The sequence below is a fragment of the Sparus aurata genome, chromosome 13 (genome assembly GCF_900880675.1).
Source record: "Sparus aurata chromosome 13, fSpaAur1.1, whole genome shotgun sequence".
NCBI lineage: Eukaryota > Metazoa > Chordata > Actinopteri > Spariformes > Sparidae > Sparus > Sparus aurata.
In genome coordinates, this window is record NC_044199.1 from 24,523,325 (window position 1) to 24,544,549 (window position 21,225).

General features: G+C 48.2%; 1 protein-coding gene across 2 annotated transcripts; it reads left to right on the forward strand.

Annotated features, from left to right (window-relative positions):
- Positions 1-9,079: 9,079 nt before the first annotated feature.
- On the forward strand, positions 9,080-21,143 carry smfn (small fragment nuclease). 2 transcript variants are annotated; one of them, XM_030437910.1, is made up of 7 exons: positions 9,080-9,431; positions 10,466-10,549; positions 10,627-10,704; positions 13,463-13,574; positions 13,662-13,770; positions 14,198-14,251; positions 20,667-21,143. In XM_030437910.1, exons 1-7 carry the CDS (start codon positions 9,138-9,140, stop codon positions 20,788-20,790), a joined length of 855 nt encoding a protein of 284 aa, XP_030293770.1. In that variant the 5' UTR covers positions 9,080-9,137; the 3' UTR covers positions 20,791-21,143. The 2 variants fall into 2 exon arrangements, with proteins under 2 accessions (XP_030293770.1, XP_030293769.1); XM_030437909.1 differs by lacking the exon at positions 20,667-21,143 and adding an exon at positions 19,611-20,026.
- Positions 21,144-21,225: the final 82 nt, after the last annotated feature.

A 21,225-nucleotide genomic window follows, 5' to 3' on the forward strand; every position in this document is an offset into this window, starting at 1 on the left:
TGTGACATCCCCCCACTGTTTGACGTTGGCAGTCCCTGTAACGTAAAAATCAATTCAGTCTCTGTATCTTTCTGGTGGACGGCCAAAGTTAGGCCGAGCGGAGCGTCGTGGCGCTGCCTCCAGCTCTTCATCCTGAGGAGGCATGGGCATGGCTGCCGGTAGAAACCCATAAAACAATGGTTCCAGCAACCTTTGAGTCTCTACAAGTCTCTGGGAGTCCGTTTTGGGTCCAGTGGATGGCGGTAGAACACCTGCAGGGGGTGCTGTACACAACTTTAATGCATTCCTATGTACAGTCTGCTCGCGGCCACCTCTCTCCGGTTGTACCCTGTACACCACCCCCGTTTCCCCCACCTTGTCCAAAATCACATAAGGCTTAGCGCTCCACCATGTACACAATTTCCCTCTGCCTTACCCGTTTCTCTCCCGTACCCACACTCGTTCTCCTGGCAGCAGTGGCATTGCCTTGGCCTTTTTGTCATACTGCCGTTTATGCTGAGCAGCTGTCTCATTCATCTTTTGCCTCGCTATACTATAGGCTAAGGAAAGTCTCTGTTGGTGATTTTCCACCCACTCACCTAGCTTGTGACGAGATTGCTGGGGGCCCACCCCTAGTTCTATGTCCACAGGGAGCCGCAGATGTCTACCAAACACAAGAAAAGAGGGAGCATACCCTGTTGAGCTATGTGTTGTGTTGTTATAAGCGTGTACTAGCTCAGGCCAACGGTTCTGCTAAGCCATTTCCAGTGAGCGAAGCATGTTCAACAAAGTCTGGTTAAAACGCTCTGTACTGCCATTCCCTGCCGGATGGTAAGGTGTTGTGCGGCTTTTGGCTATGCCATAAGTGTCACAGAGCTGCTTCATCAAGGCTGACTCAAAATTAGGGCCGTGGTCTGAGTGAAACTGAGCCGGACAGCCAAAAGGCTGGATCACATGTGTCCATAGGGCTCTCACTGTTGTCTGAGCTGTCTGGTCACGTGTGGGAATGGCCCAGGCAAAATGAGTGAACAGATCTGTAGCAACTAGGATGTTTTGGTAAGTATCTGTGGGCCGACCGAGGGACAGAAAATCTAAACCTATCACTTCCAAAGGATAGGACACAGTAATAGAGTTAAGTGGGGCTCTGGGCTCTACCTTCTCCCTTTGCAGGCTGCAGGCGACACAACCCTGGTGGAAACGATGTACCTCCCCCTCCAGGTCCGGCCAGTAGAATCTTCGCCGGATCCGGGACAAGGTCCACACCAGCATGGGCAGCCGCCTCATGGGTCTTCCTCCAGACTTCTTGGCATCTAGAACTGGGACACACAATCTGGAAATGCTCTTCATTAGAACGTGGGTCAATCACTCTCCGACACAGTAAATTACCCTTGCTCTGAAGCTTCTTCCATTGTTGTAGTATCTTCTGGGCTCTGCGAGACATAGCATGCCGTTCAGTTCCTGAGGGTTTCACTCGTCTGTCCACGTACCCCTTAACCACTTGGATATCGGGGTCGCTGGCTTGAGCTGCCTCCCCATTCTCTATCAGCCCACTCCTCACTCTCTCCCCTAGGGGTTAATTCCACAGCTGCTGAGAATGCAGCCTCTGCATCGGTGGGTTCAGCATCTGGGGTCTCCACTGGGAACCTAGACAAGGCATCTGCGTTCACATTGCTTTTACCTGAATGATACTTGACGGTGTAGTTGAAGGAGGCAAGCTGAGCAACCCAGCGCTGTTCTACTGCGCCAAGGCGTGCCGTTTGCAAATGGGCAACAGGGTTATTATCAGTATATACTGTAAATTGCACACCAGTCAGATAATTTTTGAACTTTTCAGTTACCGCCCACTGAAAGAGCTGTAGTTGGCGTCATTCCGTTCGGCTGGATGTAGGCCACGGCTCGCATAACCTATGACACGTTCTTGCCCTCCTCCTTGAACCGGCACCTTATCGTGGTGGAGGGGTTTGAGCACCCGAATGATCCTAGCAGCTATGTTGTCCGGGGCTTAATGCCCCTGGTAGGGTCTCCCAAGGCTACCAGGTCCTAGGTGACGGGTCAGACTAAGATCGGTTCACTCGCCCCCAATGACAGTAAGAACAGCAAGGATGTGCACGTCGCCCGGATCGGCGTCACCGGGGCCCCACCCTGGAGCCAGACCTGGGGTTTCTGGCTCGCAGGTGAGCGCCTGGTGGCCGGGTCTTTGCCCACGAGACCCGGCCGGGCGCAGCCCGAACGAGCAACGTGGGTCCGCCCTCCCGTGGGCTCACCACTCGCGGGAGGGTTCAGAAGGGGCCGGTGCAGTGGGATATGGGTGGCAGTCGTGGGCGGGGGCCCCGGCGGCCCAATCCCCGGATGGAGACTCTAGCCATGGGGACATGGAATGTCACCTCGCTGGGGGGGAAAGAGCCTGAGCTGGTGCGGGAGGTTGAGCGGTACCGGCTAGAAATAGTCGGGCTCACCTCCACGCACAGTCTGGGCTCTGGAACCCAACTCCTTGAGAGAGGCTGGACTCTCTTCTACTCTGGAGTTGCCCGCGGTGAGAAGCGGCGAGCTGGTGTGGGCTTGCTTATAGCCCCCCAGCTCAGCCGCCATGTGTTGGAGTTCTCCCCGGTGAACGAGAGGGTCGTTTCCCTGCGCCTTCGGGTCAGGGATAGGACTCTCACCGTTGTCTCGGCTTATGGGCCGAACAGTGGTGCAGAGTACCCGGCCTTCTTGGAGTCCCTGGGAGGGGTACTGGAGAGTGCTCCAACCGGGGACTCCGTCGTTCTCCTGGGGGACTTCAACGCCCACGTGGGCGACGACAGTGTTACCTGGAGGGGTGCGATTGGGAGGAACGGCCTCCCCGATCTGAACCCGAGTGGTGTTTTGTTACTGGACTTCTGTGCTAGTCACGGTTTGTCCATAACGAACACCATGTTCAAGCATAAGGGTGTCCATATGTGCACGTGGCACCAGGACACCCTAGGCCGGAGATCAATGATCGACTTTGTGGTCGTGTCATCTGACCTCCGGCCGTATGTCTTGGACACTCGGGTGAAGAGAGGGGCTGAGCTGTCAACTGATCACCACCTGGTGGTGAGTTGGATCCGCTGGCAGGGGAGGAAGCCGGACAGACCTGGCAGACCCAAACGTATCGTGAGGGTCTGCTGGGAACCTCTGCCAGGGAGATCTTTACCTCCCACCTCCGGGAGAGCTTTGACCAGATCCCGAGGGAGGCTGGGGACATTGAGTCCGAATGGACCATGTTCTCCACTTCCATTGTTGACGCGGCTGTCCGGAGCTGTGGCTGTAAGGTCTCCGGTGCCTGTCGCGGCGGCAATCCCCGAACCCGGTGGTGGACACCGGAAGTAAGGGTTGCTGTCAAGCTGAAGAAGGAGTCCTACCGAGCCTGGCTGGCCCGGGGGACTCCTGAGGCAGCTGACGGGTACCGGCAGGCCAAGCGTGCGGCAGCACGGGCAGTCTCGGACGCAAAAACTCGGGTCTGGGAAGAGTTCGGGGAGGCCATGGAGGAGGACTACCGGTCGGCCTCGAAGAAATTCTGGCAAACCATCCGGCGCCTCAGGAGGTGGAAGCAGTCCTCCGCCAACACTGTTTACAGTGGAGGTGGGGAGCTGTTGATCTCGACTGGGGACATCGTTGGGCGGTGCGAGGAATACTTCGAGGATCTCCTCAATCCCATTGACACGCCTTCCATAGAGGAAGCAGAGGCTGGGGACTCAGAGGTTGACCCATCCATCACCCAAGCCGAAGTCACTGAGGTAGTCCGGAAGCTCCTCAGTGGCAAAGCACCGGGGGTGGATGAGATCCGCCCTGAGTACCTCAAGTCTCTGGATGTTGCGGGGCTGTCTTGGCTGACACGTCTCTGCAGCATCGCGTGGCAGTCGGGGACAGTGCCTCTCGACTGGCAGACCGGGGTGGTGGTCCCCCTATTTAAAAAGGGGGACCGGAGGGTGTGTTCCAACTATCGGCCCTGTACGACCGGAGCAGGAGCTTGGTTTGCATTGCCGGCAGTAAGTCAGACCTGTTCCCAGTGCATGTTGGACTCTGGCAGGGCTGCCCTTTGTCACCGGTTCTGTTCATTATTTTTATGGACAGAATTTCTAGGCGCAGCCACGGGCCAGAGGGGATCTGGTTCGGGAGCCACTGGATCTCATCTCTGCTTTTCGCGGATGATGTGGTCTTGTTGGCTCCTTCGAGCCAGGACCTCCAGCATGTCCTGGGGTGGTTTGCAGCCGAGTGTGAAGCGGCTGGGATGAGAATCAGCACCTCCAAATCTGAGGCTATGGTTCTCGACCGGAAAAAGGTGGCTTGCTCCCTCCAGGTGGGAGGAGAGTTCCTGCCTCAAGTGGAGGAGTTTAAGTATCTCGGGGTCTTGTTCACGAGTGAGGGAAGGATGGAGCGTGAGATTGACAGGCGGATCGGTGCAGCGGCCGCAGTAATGCGGTCGTTGTATCGGTCTGTCGTGGTGAAGAGAGAGCTGAGCCGAAAGGCGAAGCTCTCGATTTACCAGTCAATCTACGTTCCGACCCTCACCTATGGCCATGAACTTTGGGTCATGACCGAAAGAATAAGATCCCGGATACAAGCGGCCGAAATGAGCTTCCTCCGCAGGGTGGCAGGGCGCTCCCTTGGAGATAGGGTGAAGAGCTCTGTCACCCGGGAGGAGCTCGGAGTAGAGCCACTGCTCCTCCACATCGAGAGGAGCCAGCTGAGGTGGCTCGGGCATCTGTTTCGGATGCCCCCGGGATGCCTCCCTCGGGAGGTGTTCCTGGCATGTCCCGCCGGGAGGAGACCCCGAGGAAGACCCAGGACACGCTGGTGTGACTATGTCACCCTGCTGGCCTGGGAATGCCTTGGGATCCTCCCGGAAGAGCTGGAGGCACTGTCCGGGGAGAGGGAAGTCTGGGTGTCCCTGCTCAGGCAGCTGCCCCCGCGACCCGGCCCCGGATAAGCGGACGAAAATGGATGGATGGATGGACGTTCTTGCCCCCCTTGGACTTGGGCTAACACTGCTCCCAGCCCCTGGTTACTAGCATCCGTGTACAGGATAAACGGGAGGGAGTAATCAACATACGCCAAAACAGGAGCCTGTGTGAGTGCCGCCTTTAGTGCGGCAAAAGATGCTTGGCACTCAGGGGACCACTGTACTGACCGAGTCTCTGTCTGTTTGTCCGTAGGGGCACCTGCCAGCAGTGCATTCAGAGGGCGTGCGATTTTTGCGAACCCAGCTACAAAACGTCTATAGTAGCCAGCTAGTCCTAAAAAGGCTCGCACCTGCTTCACAGTGGAGGGGCTCGGCCAGTCCTGCACTGCAGAGATTTTATCTGGGTCAGGTCTTACCCCTCGCTGGTCTACTACGTGCCCCAAAAACTTCACCTCACGTTGCAGGAGCTTACACTTATCCAGCCGCAGCTTCAGTCCATGCCGCCACAGCCTTTGAAACACCTTATCCAGGTGCTGTAGGTGAGAGGGGAAATCAGGTGAGTAGATGATGATGTCGTCCAAATACACCAGCAGCGACTCGGCCACCTGACCACTTAAACACTGTTGCATGAGCCTTTGGAACGTGGCTGGGGCGTTACACAATCCAAACGGCATGCGTTCGAACTCAAACAGGCCAAGTGGGGTGGTGAAAGCAGTTTTCTCCCTGTCCCGGGGGTCCATCTCGACCTGCCAGTAGCCACTGGCCAGGTCGAGGGTAGAAAACCACTCTGCTCTGTTCAGGTTGGTCAGCGTCTCCTCTATCCTAGGCAAAGGAAAGGCGTCTTTATGGGTCACTGCATTCAATTTTCTATAATCAACACAGAATCTCCAACTACCGTCCTTTTTCTTTACCAAGACTATGGGTGCAGCCCAAGGGCTACAGCTCTCTCTAATCACTCCTTTCTCAAGCATACCTGACAACAGGGACTTCACCTCTTTATACATCAAGGGGGGGAGGGGTCGATACCGCTCCCTGATGGGCGCTGCATCGCCAGTGTGGATCTGGTGCTGCACAACGTCTGTCCGGCCAAAGTCCTCATCATGCTTGGCAAAAACTTTTTCCCACTTGAGCAGCAGGGCACGCAGCTCCTCCTGTTGGTTTTCAGACAGATCTGGCCTGTTTGTTAATTCGCTCACCTCCGGTGAGAGCTCCCTCTGTCCAGGATTCACAGCTGTATCCACCAAGGCCAGTTTAACAGCTCCATCCTCCTCCAGGGACAGGCTCAGGTCACAAGGTCCGTGCACATCAGTCTCATCTATGTGGTACACATTCCCCAGTTTCTCGTACCGACCTATAGACAGACTGTAGGGATGGGGGTTACAGATTCGCACAGGGACTCTGCCATTCCTTACCACTGTTAATGTCCTGGCCACGCCTATATTACTGGCATCTGGTAGTGCTTCCACCAGGGCGCAGTAGTCTGCTCCTCGTTTGCCCATCCGAGCCCGGCCCCACACTATCACCTCACTCTCTGGGGGAACTCTTGTGTTGCTCTGGCGAGCTGGCCGCACATATCCAAGCAACCCATCCTCCGCCGTAGTGACTTCAACGTGTCGGCAGGTTGCAAAGGTGTCCCTCCATGCTCTCTGCTTCTGCAACTGTGATGGGGAGGAAACAGACTCTCCAGGCCATTTAAACAGGGTATTCCAACAGGCAGTCACAACATTCATACCTATAATGAGCGGGTGTGTGCAGTGTTCGTCCTTCACTACAACAACTCCCTGCCCAGGTATGCAAATGCCCTCCACCTCAAAATCTAACACTGCGTAGCCAGTGTAGGGGATCTCTAACCCATTAGCTGCTCTCAATCGAAAAAACACAGGGGTCTTTCCAAGTTTAACTTGGGTGAAATGTTCTTCCAGAAAGCTCTCTTGCATTAGGGCAACTTGTGATCCCGTGTCTAGTAACCCCTGCAGCTTAACTCCCTCAATGGTTACTCCTATGGTGGGGCTTTGTCCAATAAATGTTTCAGTGGCCCTTTTTTCGTCTGGTGGCGAATGAGTAACCCCTGCCCCCCGGACCTCGGCAGCAGGGATGGCTAGTTTAAAGCCGGCTGTGGAGCATTTGGCTCCCTACAAAACCTGGCTATGTGTCCTGCATGTTTGCACCTGTGGCAGATAGGTCTACCTTGTTCGTCTCGGTCATTGGAGTACGAAGTTGGCCGTCGTCTCTCTCTCTCAAACCTTCTGGAGGGCTGTGGGGCAACTGTTGGTTGGAGAAGTGGCTTGATCTCCCTCATTAGTTCCAGGGTGAGTCCACTCATCTGTGCTTTAACATCCTCCATGATCTCCTGTTTCAGCATCTCCTTCCAGTCAGATCCCTGTGATGGTTTAGGAGGGACACGTGAATTATTAACAAACGAGCATGTTACCTCGGTCTGTGTGTTCCCATACTCTGCATCCAATAGTAGCGCCTCCTGACGGATTGCAGCAAAGTTTTCCTCAGGGTTTCCCGCGAGCATAAACCTTCAAGGCCTGAGCCAGAGAGCACTCTTGTAGCCCAAGCAGCAGCTGATCTCGTAGGGCAGCATCGGAGGGGGAGTTGTCTGGGTCATGCTGCCGCAGCCTGCAATATAGCTCACGCAATCTCAGAATAAATGAGGGCACAGTCTCGCTTGGTCCCTGTGTGCAACTAAAAAACTGTGATCTTAAAACTGAGACAGGGGTGCAGTCTCCATATAAGGAGTTCAAATAGAGGAAAATTTTACGAACCTGGTCCTTTTCACCCTCTTCCAAAACATTAACTTGCCGCTTAGCTTCCCCTGCTCGCGCTCCCAGTACAATCTCAACCTTCTTTAACTCAGTTAATTCCTGTGATCCTAATAACCCAGATATCTGCTCCTTCCAATCGCAATATTTCAAATCATCCCCAGGCCCCTTAAATTTAGGCAGCCACGGGGCACCTGGGTACACAGGTATCATCATGTTTTCTGTTTCTTAGTTTGCACAGCTGCTCTCGAGGCCTGATCCTGCTGACAACGCCAAATTTGTAACGCAGGAGTATATGATGTGTGTTTAAAAAGTTAAAATGATGTAATTTAAAATAAAGGTGTTTAGTTAAAATTAATTACATTTAAAATCAGGCGAGAGAGCAGTCGTTAAAACCAAGAAACCACAATATATCAACAGGATGCACACTGATATTTATTCAGTGAATAAAATCAGGTTAAAATCACAGGTCAAGTCCATAAAATTATAAGAGGTGAGAGCTAGTAAAAGAGGTGCTGGAAGGTTAAAATGAAGCTAAAACTAAGGGGGCGGTAAAAGTCCAATAAAACAGTTCGGGGCCTTATCTGCAGGGAGAAGGCGGCAGCATACGCCGGCGGGGGTGGCTCGGTCACCGAGGGAAAGAGCCACACGTCCTTTATCCGGTACCCGGTCTCCTGACTCCACCGCTCTGCACCGTCGTCCTCTCCTGGCACGGTCGCGAGCTATCGGAGGCAAGACGACAGTCACTGCACTTTTACACAAACAGTTATTGTGAGTCGCGCTTTATTTTTCAGAGTTTCACTCTGCCCGTCTCTTCATGGAGCCTGCCGTCAATTAGCCACCTGGCTACTCCGTCTACTGGGTGCTCTGGCGTAGGTCTTCCAGTCGGTGTCCTCCCTCGTGTAGAATCGCCGCTTCCAGCTGCTTCCTGCTCCTTCACCATGCTCTGTCTCCGCTCCTTCACCTGTTCTGTGTCTTCTTAAAGTCCTCCCAATCTCTCCCAGGTGCAGTGATTGCATTTGGGAGTGTCACCACTAGAGTAAGGTTGTTTCAAAATAAAAGCACACACACTCCCAGTGTACACAACATGCAATAACACACAATTAAAAATACACACTAAAAGCAGACATACAACTTAAAACACTGGAAGTTTAAAATACACACAATAAAAACCACTACCTTACACATGTGACATACATACATGCAGTTTCTGTGTGAGTGTATAAACACTGATTGTGAAATTGACTGCGATGCAAGGCTGCGTTGGCTAAGATCTTGCCTAGGGCACCAAATTACTCAGGGCCAGCACTGACTGTGACACAACAAAAGCTGTGTCTCCATGGCACTGGGCTCTATGTAAGGATCCGAAAAGAAGTTCTGTTAATGACCTGTGGAGGGCAGCAACCCGGCGTGGCTGCATCTAGTGTGCCGGAAACATAAAGGAAGAAGAAGAAGAAGCTGTCCTCAGGATGCCGGTGTGTCTTCGTACCACAGCAGCAGTTCTCGTCAACGGTCCTTTGAAGTTTCTGTGCAGGAGCCGGCGGCTCGTCCAGCGGTCCAGCCAGGCAGCCTATTATTCTCACCGTATTAGAGTTCTGCAGAAATCCGCACAGTGTAGCTGTGAAATAACCCCGTTTACCGCAGCAGGAACGTGTCCTGACATTACTCTCGGATTTGGTTCCATTTTTAACGTTGAGGTTTCCAGAAAAGTCAGCATGTCGTCCCCCGCGATGTCCCAGAGAATGGTCTGGGTCGACCTGGAGGTAAATGAAAGGGTTTTAACCCGCCTCATGGCTGTTTGTTAACGCGAGCTAACGGTACATCAAGATAACCACGGGTAGCTAAGCTAACATGTAGCTTTGCACGAAATGTTTACATAAGTCAAGTGTAAATCCTTGCTGGGGCAGCTCGTTTAGCTGCACCGAGTTAGGTGTTCTCATAAACAGATGAACACAATGATGCCTGGCGAGGACAACATAAGAGCCAGAGACAGCACCGTAGCCACAGGCCGTCAAGTTTGTCAAAAATAGCTTGTCAATACACGCAAAGAATGCTGACACATGTTCATCAGCTGGTCACTTTCACAGAGGACAGTCTAAATGGCTCATTATGTGACACTAGTGTGTGACAGCGGTGGGTAGAAACTGTATTTGTAACAGCTTACTACTTTCCTGCAGCTTATGACTGTCTTTCACTGGCGTGATGGCACATCAACAATGACAGGTTGAAGTCATTATGTGTGTGATAAACAGGCAGTAAGCTAACACTATGCACTTTATTTATACATTGTTTCATGACAGTTCATGTCAAATTCTGTGAAGCTGACACCACAATGCAATTAATAAATACGGCATTCTTGCACTTTGCCATTTGAAGGGTACTTTACATTCTGCAGTTAGAAATAGTGGTGTATCGATTACTGACGAATTTCTGTAAGGTCATACTATAGTTATTTTGGACAACGATAATGAACGGGATCATCAGTTACTCTGTGATTCCAACCCCTATTCAGAGGTGGTCTGGGCTGAATTCAACCACATTCTTTTAGAACTGTGTACTTGCATGTCTCCCAGGCCTCATTAAAGGGCCACCTACTCAACTGACGTCCTCTGCAACACAAGAAGCCACAATGGCATGCATAATGGATTACACGCTGTCTACTTTCCATGTCGTGTACACAAACTACTTTTATTGATGGTGAACATCACATTTTTACATGAGTAGTAAACTGTAACCAATATTGGTTACTGATGGATGCTAATAACAGGTTTGAAAAGTGCCTTTATCTGTTTTTTAGATGACAGGTCTGGACATTGAGAAGGATCAAATCATCGAAATGGCGTGCATTATCACAGACTCTGAACTGAACGTTTTGGCTGAGGTAATATCAACATCGTTGGACTGCCTTTTGTCTGTCTAAAATCTTGTAAATTAAACTAATTTGTTCTTGGTTAACAGGGACCCAACTTGATAATTAACCAGCCAGATGAGCTGCTGGAAGGGATGTCAGAGTGGTGTAAAGAACATCATGGAAAGGTAAGTAGTCTAAGTAAAACAGGTAGAGAATCGCATTGGGTTGCAAATCAACCATCCTGCGAATTCTGGCCACACCCCGGACAGTGCTCAAAAAATATTCTGCCAGAGACCACTGATGGGAAACACTTGCTGTAAGTGCAAAGAGCAGTATAACAGTCAGTTTTGTATTGCAGAGCTAATACACAGTCCCCCAGTTTTACCCCTAGGAAGGAGTATCAGCAGCAACCTGGTCACCAATTGGTGAGGGAGTGTCAACCTTAAGGATGTTACTCTAATGTAAATGTTTGGACTTCTCATATTTGGAGGCTACGGTATGCCCAGGCTAATGTGAATTATGCAAGAATGTTTGTCCATCCCATTTAAGAGTTTGGCTTCCTGCTAACCCCTGCTAGTGCGTTCAAGATCAAGGTTGTCACACAGTCAGAAACACAGCCTCTGATTGGTCAACATCATGGACCATTAACAATGAAACTTGGTTAGTAACAGCAATAACTGTTAAGTAAACAAATAATCAAGGAAGACATACATTTTTCAGTTATTTCAGATTTATCATTATGGATTTTTTATAAAGACATTGCATGTCAAAGCTTCTGAAAGGGATACAATCACATAAGAGCCCTTGTTGTAAGATCACTTCAACAAATGTCCAGTGTGTCAGATATTTCACCCCAACCCTATTCAGCTATGGCAGGTGTTTATTCTCCAGACGCTTTTTTTATGGGGTGCACTTGAACACACTATGATGTTCCTGTCAACGCAAATATCCTTTGCCATTTGAAGGGATGTAGATCTTGGAGTTTAAGACGTGCACCATGAAGTCCCTCTGACTGATTCACAGAGATAAACGACAGCAATACACAGCAGAGATAGTCAGAAGAGTTTTCTAAAACTACATAAATCCAAGGACAGGATGGCTGTAAATGATTTCGAATTATACTGTGTGTTCAACCTACCTAACAATTTACTAATCAATAATGACTTGCAGTTTGGTCTGGATGCAAGCCAAAGTATCTCTGAAACACACACTCTGGCACAGGCAGTAAATGTCTGGAAGTGTTGCTGCGGGCTAACGGTAAACTAGCTGTGTCCACGTATTTCAAGTGTTCACTCTGTGTGTGTGTGTGTGTGTGTGTGTGTGTGTGTGTTCAACAGAAGAGAGGCAGCAACACAATGATAACAATTTATACCTACACGTGAAGTAAAATCAACCGTTAATGTCAGAGCTTTTCAATACTATGGTATTTCATAATCAAACCCTGGGATCCGGTCACGCAGATAGTCGAGTGGTTAAGAGCGCATGCCACATACGCAGCGGACCCTGCATGTCACACCTCCCTCTCTCTCCCATTTCCCATCTATCCACTGTCAAATAAAGGTGTCTATGCCTGAAAAAATCTAAAAAATACACTGGGATCCACTTAATACCTGGGGTTATCCATTCCTACTTGTGTGAATGGCGCGAGTGTGTGGTGGAACATATTGCTTAACATTTCAGTGTTCATGTTACCAAGTTAGAGTGGACACACTGCTGGCAGCACACTTTACATACATGTCCTGTGAGGCTGCAGCAGTTTCTCGTTTAGAGATTTGGAATCTCACCGATTTCTTTTCAGCCTTGGTTCTCTGCAAAACTAGACCTAAAAACAACCTGTAAACGGTCATGTCATTGACACTTTTAATGTCTGTATTTGTAGTCACAGACATGAAGAGAATACACACAACAGGTGAGGGATGGAACTTTTTCTGTGCATTCTCTTTTTTACTTTCTCTCTGTCCTGCTCTCTCAATCTTTCAGTGGGGTAAAGGAGTATCCCATCATAATATTTTTTGATAATTATCAAAGGCAAACTCCATGTAAACAGATGGGGCAAGCAGGAGCCACGCTGCACCAGCAGCGCTGCCTGTGGCTTTGTTTGCAGTGTTGGCAAAGGTCAAGAAAATTGCAGGATTGAAGGAGATCAGGGTGGCAGCGCTACCCTGAGGGACAGACGATGACAGATTTTAGGTGGCGCGTGCTAAGCTCCCTCTTCCTAAAAGGTGTGTAGATCTGCAGTGGAGGGTGTTGGAGGGGCCCTTGGCAACAAAGATGTTTCTGTCTACAGTGGGTAATAATGTGGGGGAGGGCCGTGTGTTCTGTAACATGCCTTGGTCTGTACATCATGTGTTTGTTGAATGTCAGCGTTTGTTGTCTCTCTTGTCTGTGGAAAGATAAGAGTGTGGTGCTTTGAGAGGCTTTACATACTGGGGCCCAGGTATTTTCCTCAGACCAAAGATAGAGATACTCTTAATGAATTTTTTGTTAGGCCAGGCTAAAATGGCAGCTTGGCTCACAGGGTGCAACCGGTTGCAGGGCGCAGGCCTGGCAGACCCTGAGTCATTGTTTAAGGGGTTGGTCCATGCGTGCCTTAGGGGTGAATATGAATATTATTATTTTGTTAATGACTAACCCTATGTTTCAGAAGATCTGGTGTGCAGACAGGGCTGTTTGCAGCTCGAGGGGGACTGATCTGGTTATTTATGTAAAGGTTCTTATCAAAAATCACAAACGGATAAGTGAGTGACGAATAAGCAAAATCTCAGGAGGTTTGTATCAGCTGGCAGTACGCACTGCTTTTAACGCTTTTGGTGGGATATGCAGTCTCACATGTAACTTCATAGACATGTGCCCGATGGAAACCAGGGGGTGATATCCTGAATTTTTCCAATTCAAGTGTCAAAGTGTTTAGAGATATATTTGGCCAGTGTCATTTTGTCTCAGTCAGGACTGACCCAGGCTGTACGGGACAGTAAAATAACCCTGGAACAAGCAGAGTACGAGTTCCTGTCCTTCATCAGACAGCACACCCCACCTGGACAGTGTCCCCTTGCTGGTGAGTTAATTTTTAGGACCAGTAGCACTGTGATAAAAGAATTAATCCAGCTCTTAAATTCATGTGCTTTGATTCCTCTTTCTACAGGTAACTCCGTGCATGCAGACAAGAGGTTTCTGGACAAGTTCATGCCACAGTTTATGTATCACCTTCACTACAGAATCATTGATGTCAGCACCATCAAGGAGCTTTGCAGGCTAGTGTTTGTATGACTGTGGAGTGTCTGAGGCTATGTGCTGTTGTACAAAGTTGTAAAAATGTTCTCAACTTTGACATTCTGTGTAATGAGGCATTTTTCTGTGAGGACTGTGTTTTGTTCTGATGATCAGTATCAGAAAATGTTCTAAATTTCCACATCTCTGAAGGTAGAAAAAAACCTAAACACAACATACTGTTTTTTTCTCCTTCTCTTTTGAGCCATATATACACCTTGCTTGCTCATCTCATCAAAGCCTTGTTATTTATACGAGCACCACTAATGAGCCATTCTTCCGGTTTGCATTTCAAAGGCCCTGCTTTAACATTGCTGAGCAAGTTTTAATAACTCAGAGCTTAAAATAATTCAACTTTGCAGAGCAACTCAGAACTAAATCAAAGAAATTTCTCAATTTCTACACTTTCAGGCGGTGGTTTCCAGAAGAATACAAGATGGCGCCTCATAAGAAAGCAACCCACAGGTAAAAAATAAAAGAACCCTAGACCAAGTGAGCCATTGAGCAAGAGAGAGAAAGAGAGACGGTGGCTGTGCACAGAGCAGATGGAAAAGTTAGCAGTGAGGTTGTCTGGTGGCTGTAAAAGTACAGTGCAGGTTACAGATTCTTAATTTTCGAGCACCCTGTACGGGTGGAGGTCCATGCTAATAAATCCAGCTATGGTATCACTGGAAACCCTCAGGGACAAGAAAGGAAGCTGTGCTTTAAACATTGCATTCACTGCTGCAGGTTGACTTACAACTTCAGCATTGTGTTGTTTAGCAGTGTACTTTTACCAGAAACTTCTTGCATCGTTGTTATCAGTTTTGTTTGTCCTATTAAACGTGGCTGGGGCATGTCTTAAAGGAGAACTTCGGTCGATTTCAACATGCAGCTTTATCGCTTAAGCTACCCTTGACTAGCCAGTACCGAAAACGCGAACACTTTTGGTCCACCTCTTACAGTGCTCCTTGAACGGAGAGATAGCATTGACAGCTAACAGCATGTGGTCAGAACTTTACACTGTGTTTTAAGCGTCTTAACATGCTCCAAATCTCACCCCAAAAGGTATGCAGCATGAGCAGACACCTAAGAACACAGCACTGTAGCGTTTATGACTCACAATGAATAAAAAAGTGATTAAAACAGTGTGTTTGTGCAAGCAGCTACATACCGTTTGTTGACGGTCCATGTTGTAGACCAAAATAGTCGATCCGTCGAGCGTGCGCTTACTCCCTCACTGGCAGCGATGGAAACTTGAATTTTGCAGACAGAAACATATTCCAGCATTTTCATGTTTCTGTTCATGACGTACATGTTCATGTTACAGCCTGTCATGAGCCATTAGCCTTACAATAGCCTGTTATGAGTCTATTCGCTTTGCACCGAGAGCTAGCTTGTTTGCTCATGCTAATGGTTCTTACAGAGAGCAGAGCAGAGAGTCCGTGATGATCGAAGTAGCTAGTTACTGAAAATGGTACGAGTTTGTGCAATGCCCAATTGTGGCAATAGAATGAAGAAATATAAGAATATAAGCTTCCACCGTTTGCCTCTCTACGACCCCGAAACATCACCGTTGTGGCTGGTCGTCCTTCAAACAGACGTGCAAACTCCGTTTGAACTCTGTGCGGATGACACACTGTGCGCTACCCTGGGACACAGTAGGCTGTATGATGTCCCACTCCTTACAGCATAGGCTTTCTTCTGCTGTATCCATTTGGACACAACATCCACAAGAGCACCACCAGGTCGCCGATGTCCTTGGCCGTGAAGCCGCCTCTGCCTGTTCCGCTCTCTGCGCCTCTCTCTCCGCTCTCTCGTTCTCTAGTGCTAGTAACTCCTCATCTGTATACTCCGGTACGAATACATATGGACTGCCGTCGAATTCAAAAGGTTCGTCGTCGATGTCTTCCAGTTCGACATCAGACAAGCTCTCCATCGTGACTATTTCAGAAACAGCTTCGATCATCACGGACTCTCTGCTCTGCTCTCTGCAAGAACCATTAGCATGAGCAAACAAGCTAGCTCTCGGTGCAGAGCGAATAGACTCATAACAGGCTATTGTAAGGCTAATGGCTCATGGCAGGCTGTAACATGAACATGTACGTCATGAACAGAAAAATGAAAATGCTGGAATACGTTTCTGTCTGCAAAATTCAAGTTTCCGTCGCTGCCAGTGAGGGAGTAAGCGCACGCTCGATGGATCGACTATTTTGGTCTACGACACGATTGTCAACAAACGGTATGTAGCTGCTTGCACAAACACACTGTTTTAACCACTTTTTTATTCATTGCCACAGTTCTGTGTTCTTAGGTGTCTGCTCATGCTGCATACCTTTTGGGGTGAGATTTGGAGCATGTTAAGACGCTTAAAACACAGTGTAAAGTTCTGACCCCATGCTGTTAGCTGTCAATGCTATCTCTTCGTTCAAGGAGCGCCGTAAGAGGTGGACCAAAAGTGTTTGCGTTTTCGGTACTGGCTAGTCAAGGGTAGCTTGAGCGATAAAGCTGCATGTTGAAATCGACCGAAGTTCTCCTTTAACGTAATATTCTACACAATGCTCTCCACCATTATCCCACTGTAAACCTCCTCTTCTTCCACAAATTAACTTCAGTTCAAGTTTCCCTCATTCATGTGATAAGCGACACCAAGGAGCAGAGTAGAAGTGACGCTAGGGTGTCAAATCGGCAGGGAAATCTGTGTTGAGCGCCTTCTCGCAAGATGGCGCCTGTGACTGGCAGTGCCACGGCTCGTCTCCTGCTGTATAGTTTGCTAATGGTCATATTTACAACATATGTGATCATATCAGCCCGTATTTCTAATGGATGTGTCTCAGCCTTACGGATCTATGATTGGGACTCTCTGTTTAGTATCAGAGAGTCTATGGAGGGCCTGTTCTTCACACGGGGCAGGTACAAACAAGCATTTCCTCCTCCCTTTATCATCGACCCCGACTCACCTGAGTATTTGCTGCTTTGTCGGGCGCCGGGCAAGAGTCCAGGTCAAGCGAAGACGCGCTGCAGCACGCATGGGCTCTGCCATTCTCGGCCATGGAGGACGCGCAAGGTGTCTGCACCGGATTCCTCTCTTCAGTGTGTGTGACAGCACGTCCACGCTGCCGTCTGCTTGGGCCACAACGGAGGTCCTGGAGCCTACACAGCGCTGGAGTGGTGGTCAGCGGCTTTCATCGCCTCCACGCTCTTCCGTGTTTACACCGGTTCTGCCCGCACGGTCCAGCTGGAGGCCAAGTGACCGCTGGACATGCCTTCGACCAATCCCGCTGCGCTCTGTGGACACTGCCTCCCTGACGTCATCAACTTTGCATATCGGCCTGTTGAATGCTCGGTCCATTGCAAATAAATCCTTCTCTCTGAACGATCTTTTCACAAGAGAAAAGCTGGATTTAATGTGTCTTTCGGAGACATGGCAGAGAGAGGAAGAGTTTATCCATCTTAATGAACTTTGTCCAGCTGGCTGCTCTGCTGTCAGGAAGCCCCGCCCATGTCGTCGTGGTGGGGGTCTGGCTGTTGTATTCAGGGACAGTTGCACATGCAAAGTGATTCAATCACAGGAATTCACTTCATTTGAGTCCCAGATGGTCATGGTGGGTTCTTCAAGTCCATTCTATTGTGGGTCAGTCTACCGTCCTCCTGGTCCTGCTGCTGTGTTTTTGAAGGATTTTAGTAACTTCTTATCCTCCATAATAAAGTTGGAATCTGTTCTAATTCTTGGAGACTTTAACCTTCATGTTGATGACAGCTCATCTTGCTCCGCAAAGGAACTTTTAACTTTGACCGAAGCTTTTAATTTTGAGCAACATGTTTCTGAGCCCACACACCAAAAAGGCCACATCTTAGACTTAGTTTTTACGCTTGGCCTAGACATTTCAAATGTGTCTGTGCAGGATGTCCATCTGAGTGATCATTGTCTTGTTTTGTTTAATCTGCACTTCAGCCCTGAGCCTAAGCCCTTAGAAGTTAGGTCTCAGAGGCGTGTTATCTCTGCTAATACTGCAGACAGTTTTTCTATGTTTGACCCTCTTTTGTTCATGGATTGCCTCGATGTGGACAATTTCATTCACTGTTTTACCAGTCATTGTGTTGAAATTCTGGATCAGGTGGCACCTGTTAAATCAAACTCGTCAATACAGAAAAAACTGTGCCCTTGGACAAATGAAGATACCCTGAGTCTGAAGAGACTATGTCGAAAGACTGAGTGTCTGTGGAAATCCACTAACTTTGAGGTGCACAGACTTTATCTCAGGGATCTTGTGTCCTCATACAATGAGATGGTGGAAAATGCCAGATCCGACTATATTCGCCAACTGGTAACAGTGAATAAGAAAAACCCCAAAGTGTTGTTTGACACGATCAATTCTCTTGTTTGTCCTGCTGCTCCAATTACCCCTGTCTTTTGTGAAGCTGACAGCAATGCATTGTTGAGATTTTTCACTGACAAAATTAAGATGATCAAGGATCAAATCCCTCCCCTTTTGTGTGGAACCCCTGCTGTCATTGAGCCTGTCTCCAGCTTGTGGTCCTCATTTAAGTCTGTGACTCTGGCTGATATCTCGGCACTGGTGACCAAGATGAAACCCTCCTCTTGCTCATCTGACGTCCTTCCGTGTAGGCTCTTTGTGAAAGTGTTTGATGTAATTGGCCCCTGGGTTACCCAAATGGTTAACCTCTCCCTTTCTACAGGTGTTTTTCCCAATACATTTAAGCATGCCATAGTGGAGCCTTTACTCAAAAAGACAGGCTCAGACCCGACTGACCTCAGTAATTTCAGGCCTATTTCAAAGCTCCCACTCTTGTCCAAGATCTTAGAGAAGGTGGTCTCTGAACAGCTGTCATTATTCCTGGATCAGAATAACATCCATGAGAAGTTTCAGTCTGGTTTCCGCAAACATCACTCTACGGAGACAGCCTTACTGAAAGTGTGCAGTGACATTATGTCTGCTGATTCGGGAAAGTGCACTGTTCTAGTTCTCTTAGATCTGTCCTCAGCATTTGACACAGTCGACCACCAGATCCTGCTGAGAAGACTGAGGGATGAAGTAGGACTGTCAGGGTCAGTTTTACATTGGTTCTCGTCATACCTATCTGGGCGTAGCTTTAGTGTCACAGCTAATCAAATAAGGTCTGAGTCAGCGGATCTGTTGTGTGGAGTCCCTCAAGGTTCTGTTTTGGGTCCTGTATTATTTTTGTTATATTTGATCCCCTTGGGAAAAATCATCCAGAGATTTTCTGATGTTTCGTACCACATATTTGCTGATGATATCCAGCTGTACTGCTCTTTTAAGCCAACTGAGCTCCAGAGGCTAAATTCCTTAGTTCATTGCTTGATGGAGATTAAACAATGGCTAAGTGATAACACCTTGCAGCTAAATGTGGACAAAACAGAAACACTGGTTATTGCCCCTGATGACTCAATTCCAGGGTTGAGCCAGTACTTGGGTGACTTAGGCCAGTCTGTTAAACCGAGCCTAAGAAACCTGGGTGTTGTATTGGACAAAGACATGTCATTAGTGCAACACTGCAAACAACTGACTAAAAACTGTTTTTTCCAACTGAGGAAAATCTCCAAACTAAGGAAAATGGTGTTACAAAATGATTTAGAGCTGATCGTTCATGCATTTGTGTCTTCGCGTTTAGACTATTGTAATAGTTTGTTTTCATGTCTGAACAAGAAGGAGCTGTCTCGCCTGCAGTTAGTGCAAAACTCTGCAGCGAGAATTCTGACCCGCTCTAATAGGAGGACACACATATCCCCTATTCTTAAAGCTCTTCATTGGCTGCCAGTTTCCTCGAGGATCAATTTTAAAATTCTGGTTTTAACTTTCAGAGCTATACATGGTCAGGCTCCACCCTACATCAGTGATCTGATCCAGCCTTACACCCCAGCTCGGGCTCTGAGGTCTGTGGATCAGAATCTGCTGATGGTTCCCCGCACTCGTTTCCGGACCAGAGGAGACAGATCCTTCCAGGCTGTTGCTCCCAGGCTTTGGAACGATCTTCCGCTCTCTCTGCGTTCGATAGAGTCTGCTGACTTCTTCAAAAGGCAACTTAAGACTTATTTATTTGTGCAGGCGTTTGCTTAATTGTCTTGGGGCTGCTATGATTGCCACTGAGTTGTCTTGGCTTTTTAAGTTTTAAATGTGTATGTACTTTTTTTAACTGTGTATTGTTTTTGTTGTTAAAGCGCTTTGTGACCCTGGTCTGTGAAAGGCGCTGTACAAATAAAGCTTACTTACTTACTTACTTGTCTTTTTTTATTTAAAATATCCATATTTGAAGCCAGCGAATCAAAACCTGTATCATATGAGGAAGGACGATGATCTATTACCATGTCAAAATTATGTCAAGTAGGTCTGTAACCCAATAGATGCTTACGTTTGTGAAATGTTTTTCAGATTTGTTTTTGCTTCAAAATAAGTAATTAACTGGGTTGTCGTTTAAAACCTGCAGGTTGCATGCCATCTGATTTTTCTGACCATCCCGTTAAAGGGAGGGAGGTGACCTGATTTGAGCGCTGATTATAAGCGCTTTTCTGACGAGATGAAGAGGGTTTTTGACCATCCCGTTAAAGGGAGGGAGGCTGAGGGCCAGCTACTGAACTTAAGACAGGGAGGGCAGTCAGTCGCCCAGTACGCTGTAACCTTCCAGATCTTGGCAGTGGAGAGCGGTTGGGACGAGTCCGCTCTCCAAGCCGTATTCCTAAAAGGGTTGTCAGGTGATATAAAGGACGAGTTAGCAGTGAGGGACGAAACCTCTTCATTGAGGTAGCTTATGGAATTAGCCACTCGCTTAGTAAATACCTTGGTAAGATAGGTCTTTGCTCCAATTCAGAGGAATATGCATAGAACTAGAAAAGTGATTAAAAATTGTTTTTCTCCTTCAGAGCCTTGGACGACATCTGTGAGAGCATTAAAGAGCTGCAGTACTACAGAGCCACTGTCTTCAAATCCTCAACAGACAAGAAGAAGAGCAAGATTGTAGAGAATGGAGGCAGCAACAATAGTTAGCACACCAGTGACACTATCGAGCCTTCAGAGTTTTGGTGCCACATTTCCTGAAGAAAGCTGTTTCATCATTCAATGTGATTATTATTTTCACTGATTTTAGTTTCTGTTCATATTTAGCTGGCCAATGATCCTTTTTTTTCCTATATTTCAAAAGTTCAAAGTAGAGGTTTCATCAAAGGGAGCAAGACTGGTGTAACAGTTTATTCAAGTGTAAAACAGGAACATTTGAAAATGATCTTTGGTCCTTTGCAGTTTTGTATTTATTTAGACATCTTGGTTTAGGATTGACTCTCACTTTCCCGTTTTTAAAATAAAACCAAATAAACTGTGGTGCCTGAGGAAATGGTCCAGTCCACCTGTGTCACCTTTATCAACCAAATAAAACACATATTATAGTTTCAGGTATGAGGGATGGACGATATGGCCAAAAATGAT

Coding starts and splice junctions, on each gene's coding strand:
- smfn (XM_030437909.1), top strand. CDS start 9,138: ATGCCGGTGTGTCTTCGTACCACAGCAGCAGTTCTCGTCAACGGTCCT. Junction 9,432..10,465: donor TGGTCTGGGTCGACCTGGAG/GTAAATGAAAGG, acceptor TCTGTTTTTTAG/ATGACAGGTCTGGACATTGA. Junction 10,550..10,626: donor AACTGAACGTTTTGGCTGAG/GTAATATCAACA, acceptor CTTGGTTAACAG/GGACCCAACTTGATAATTAA.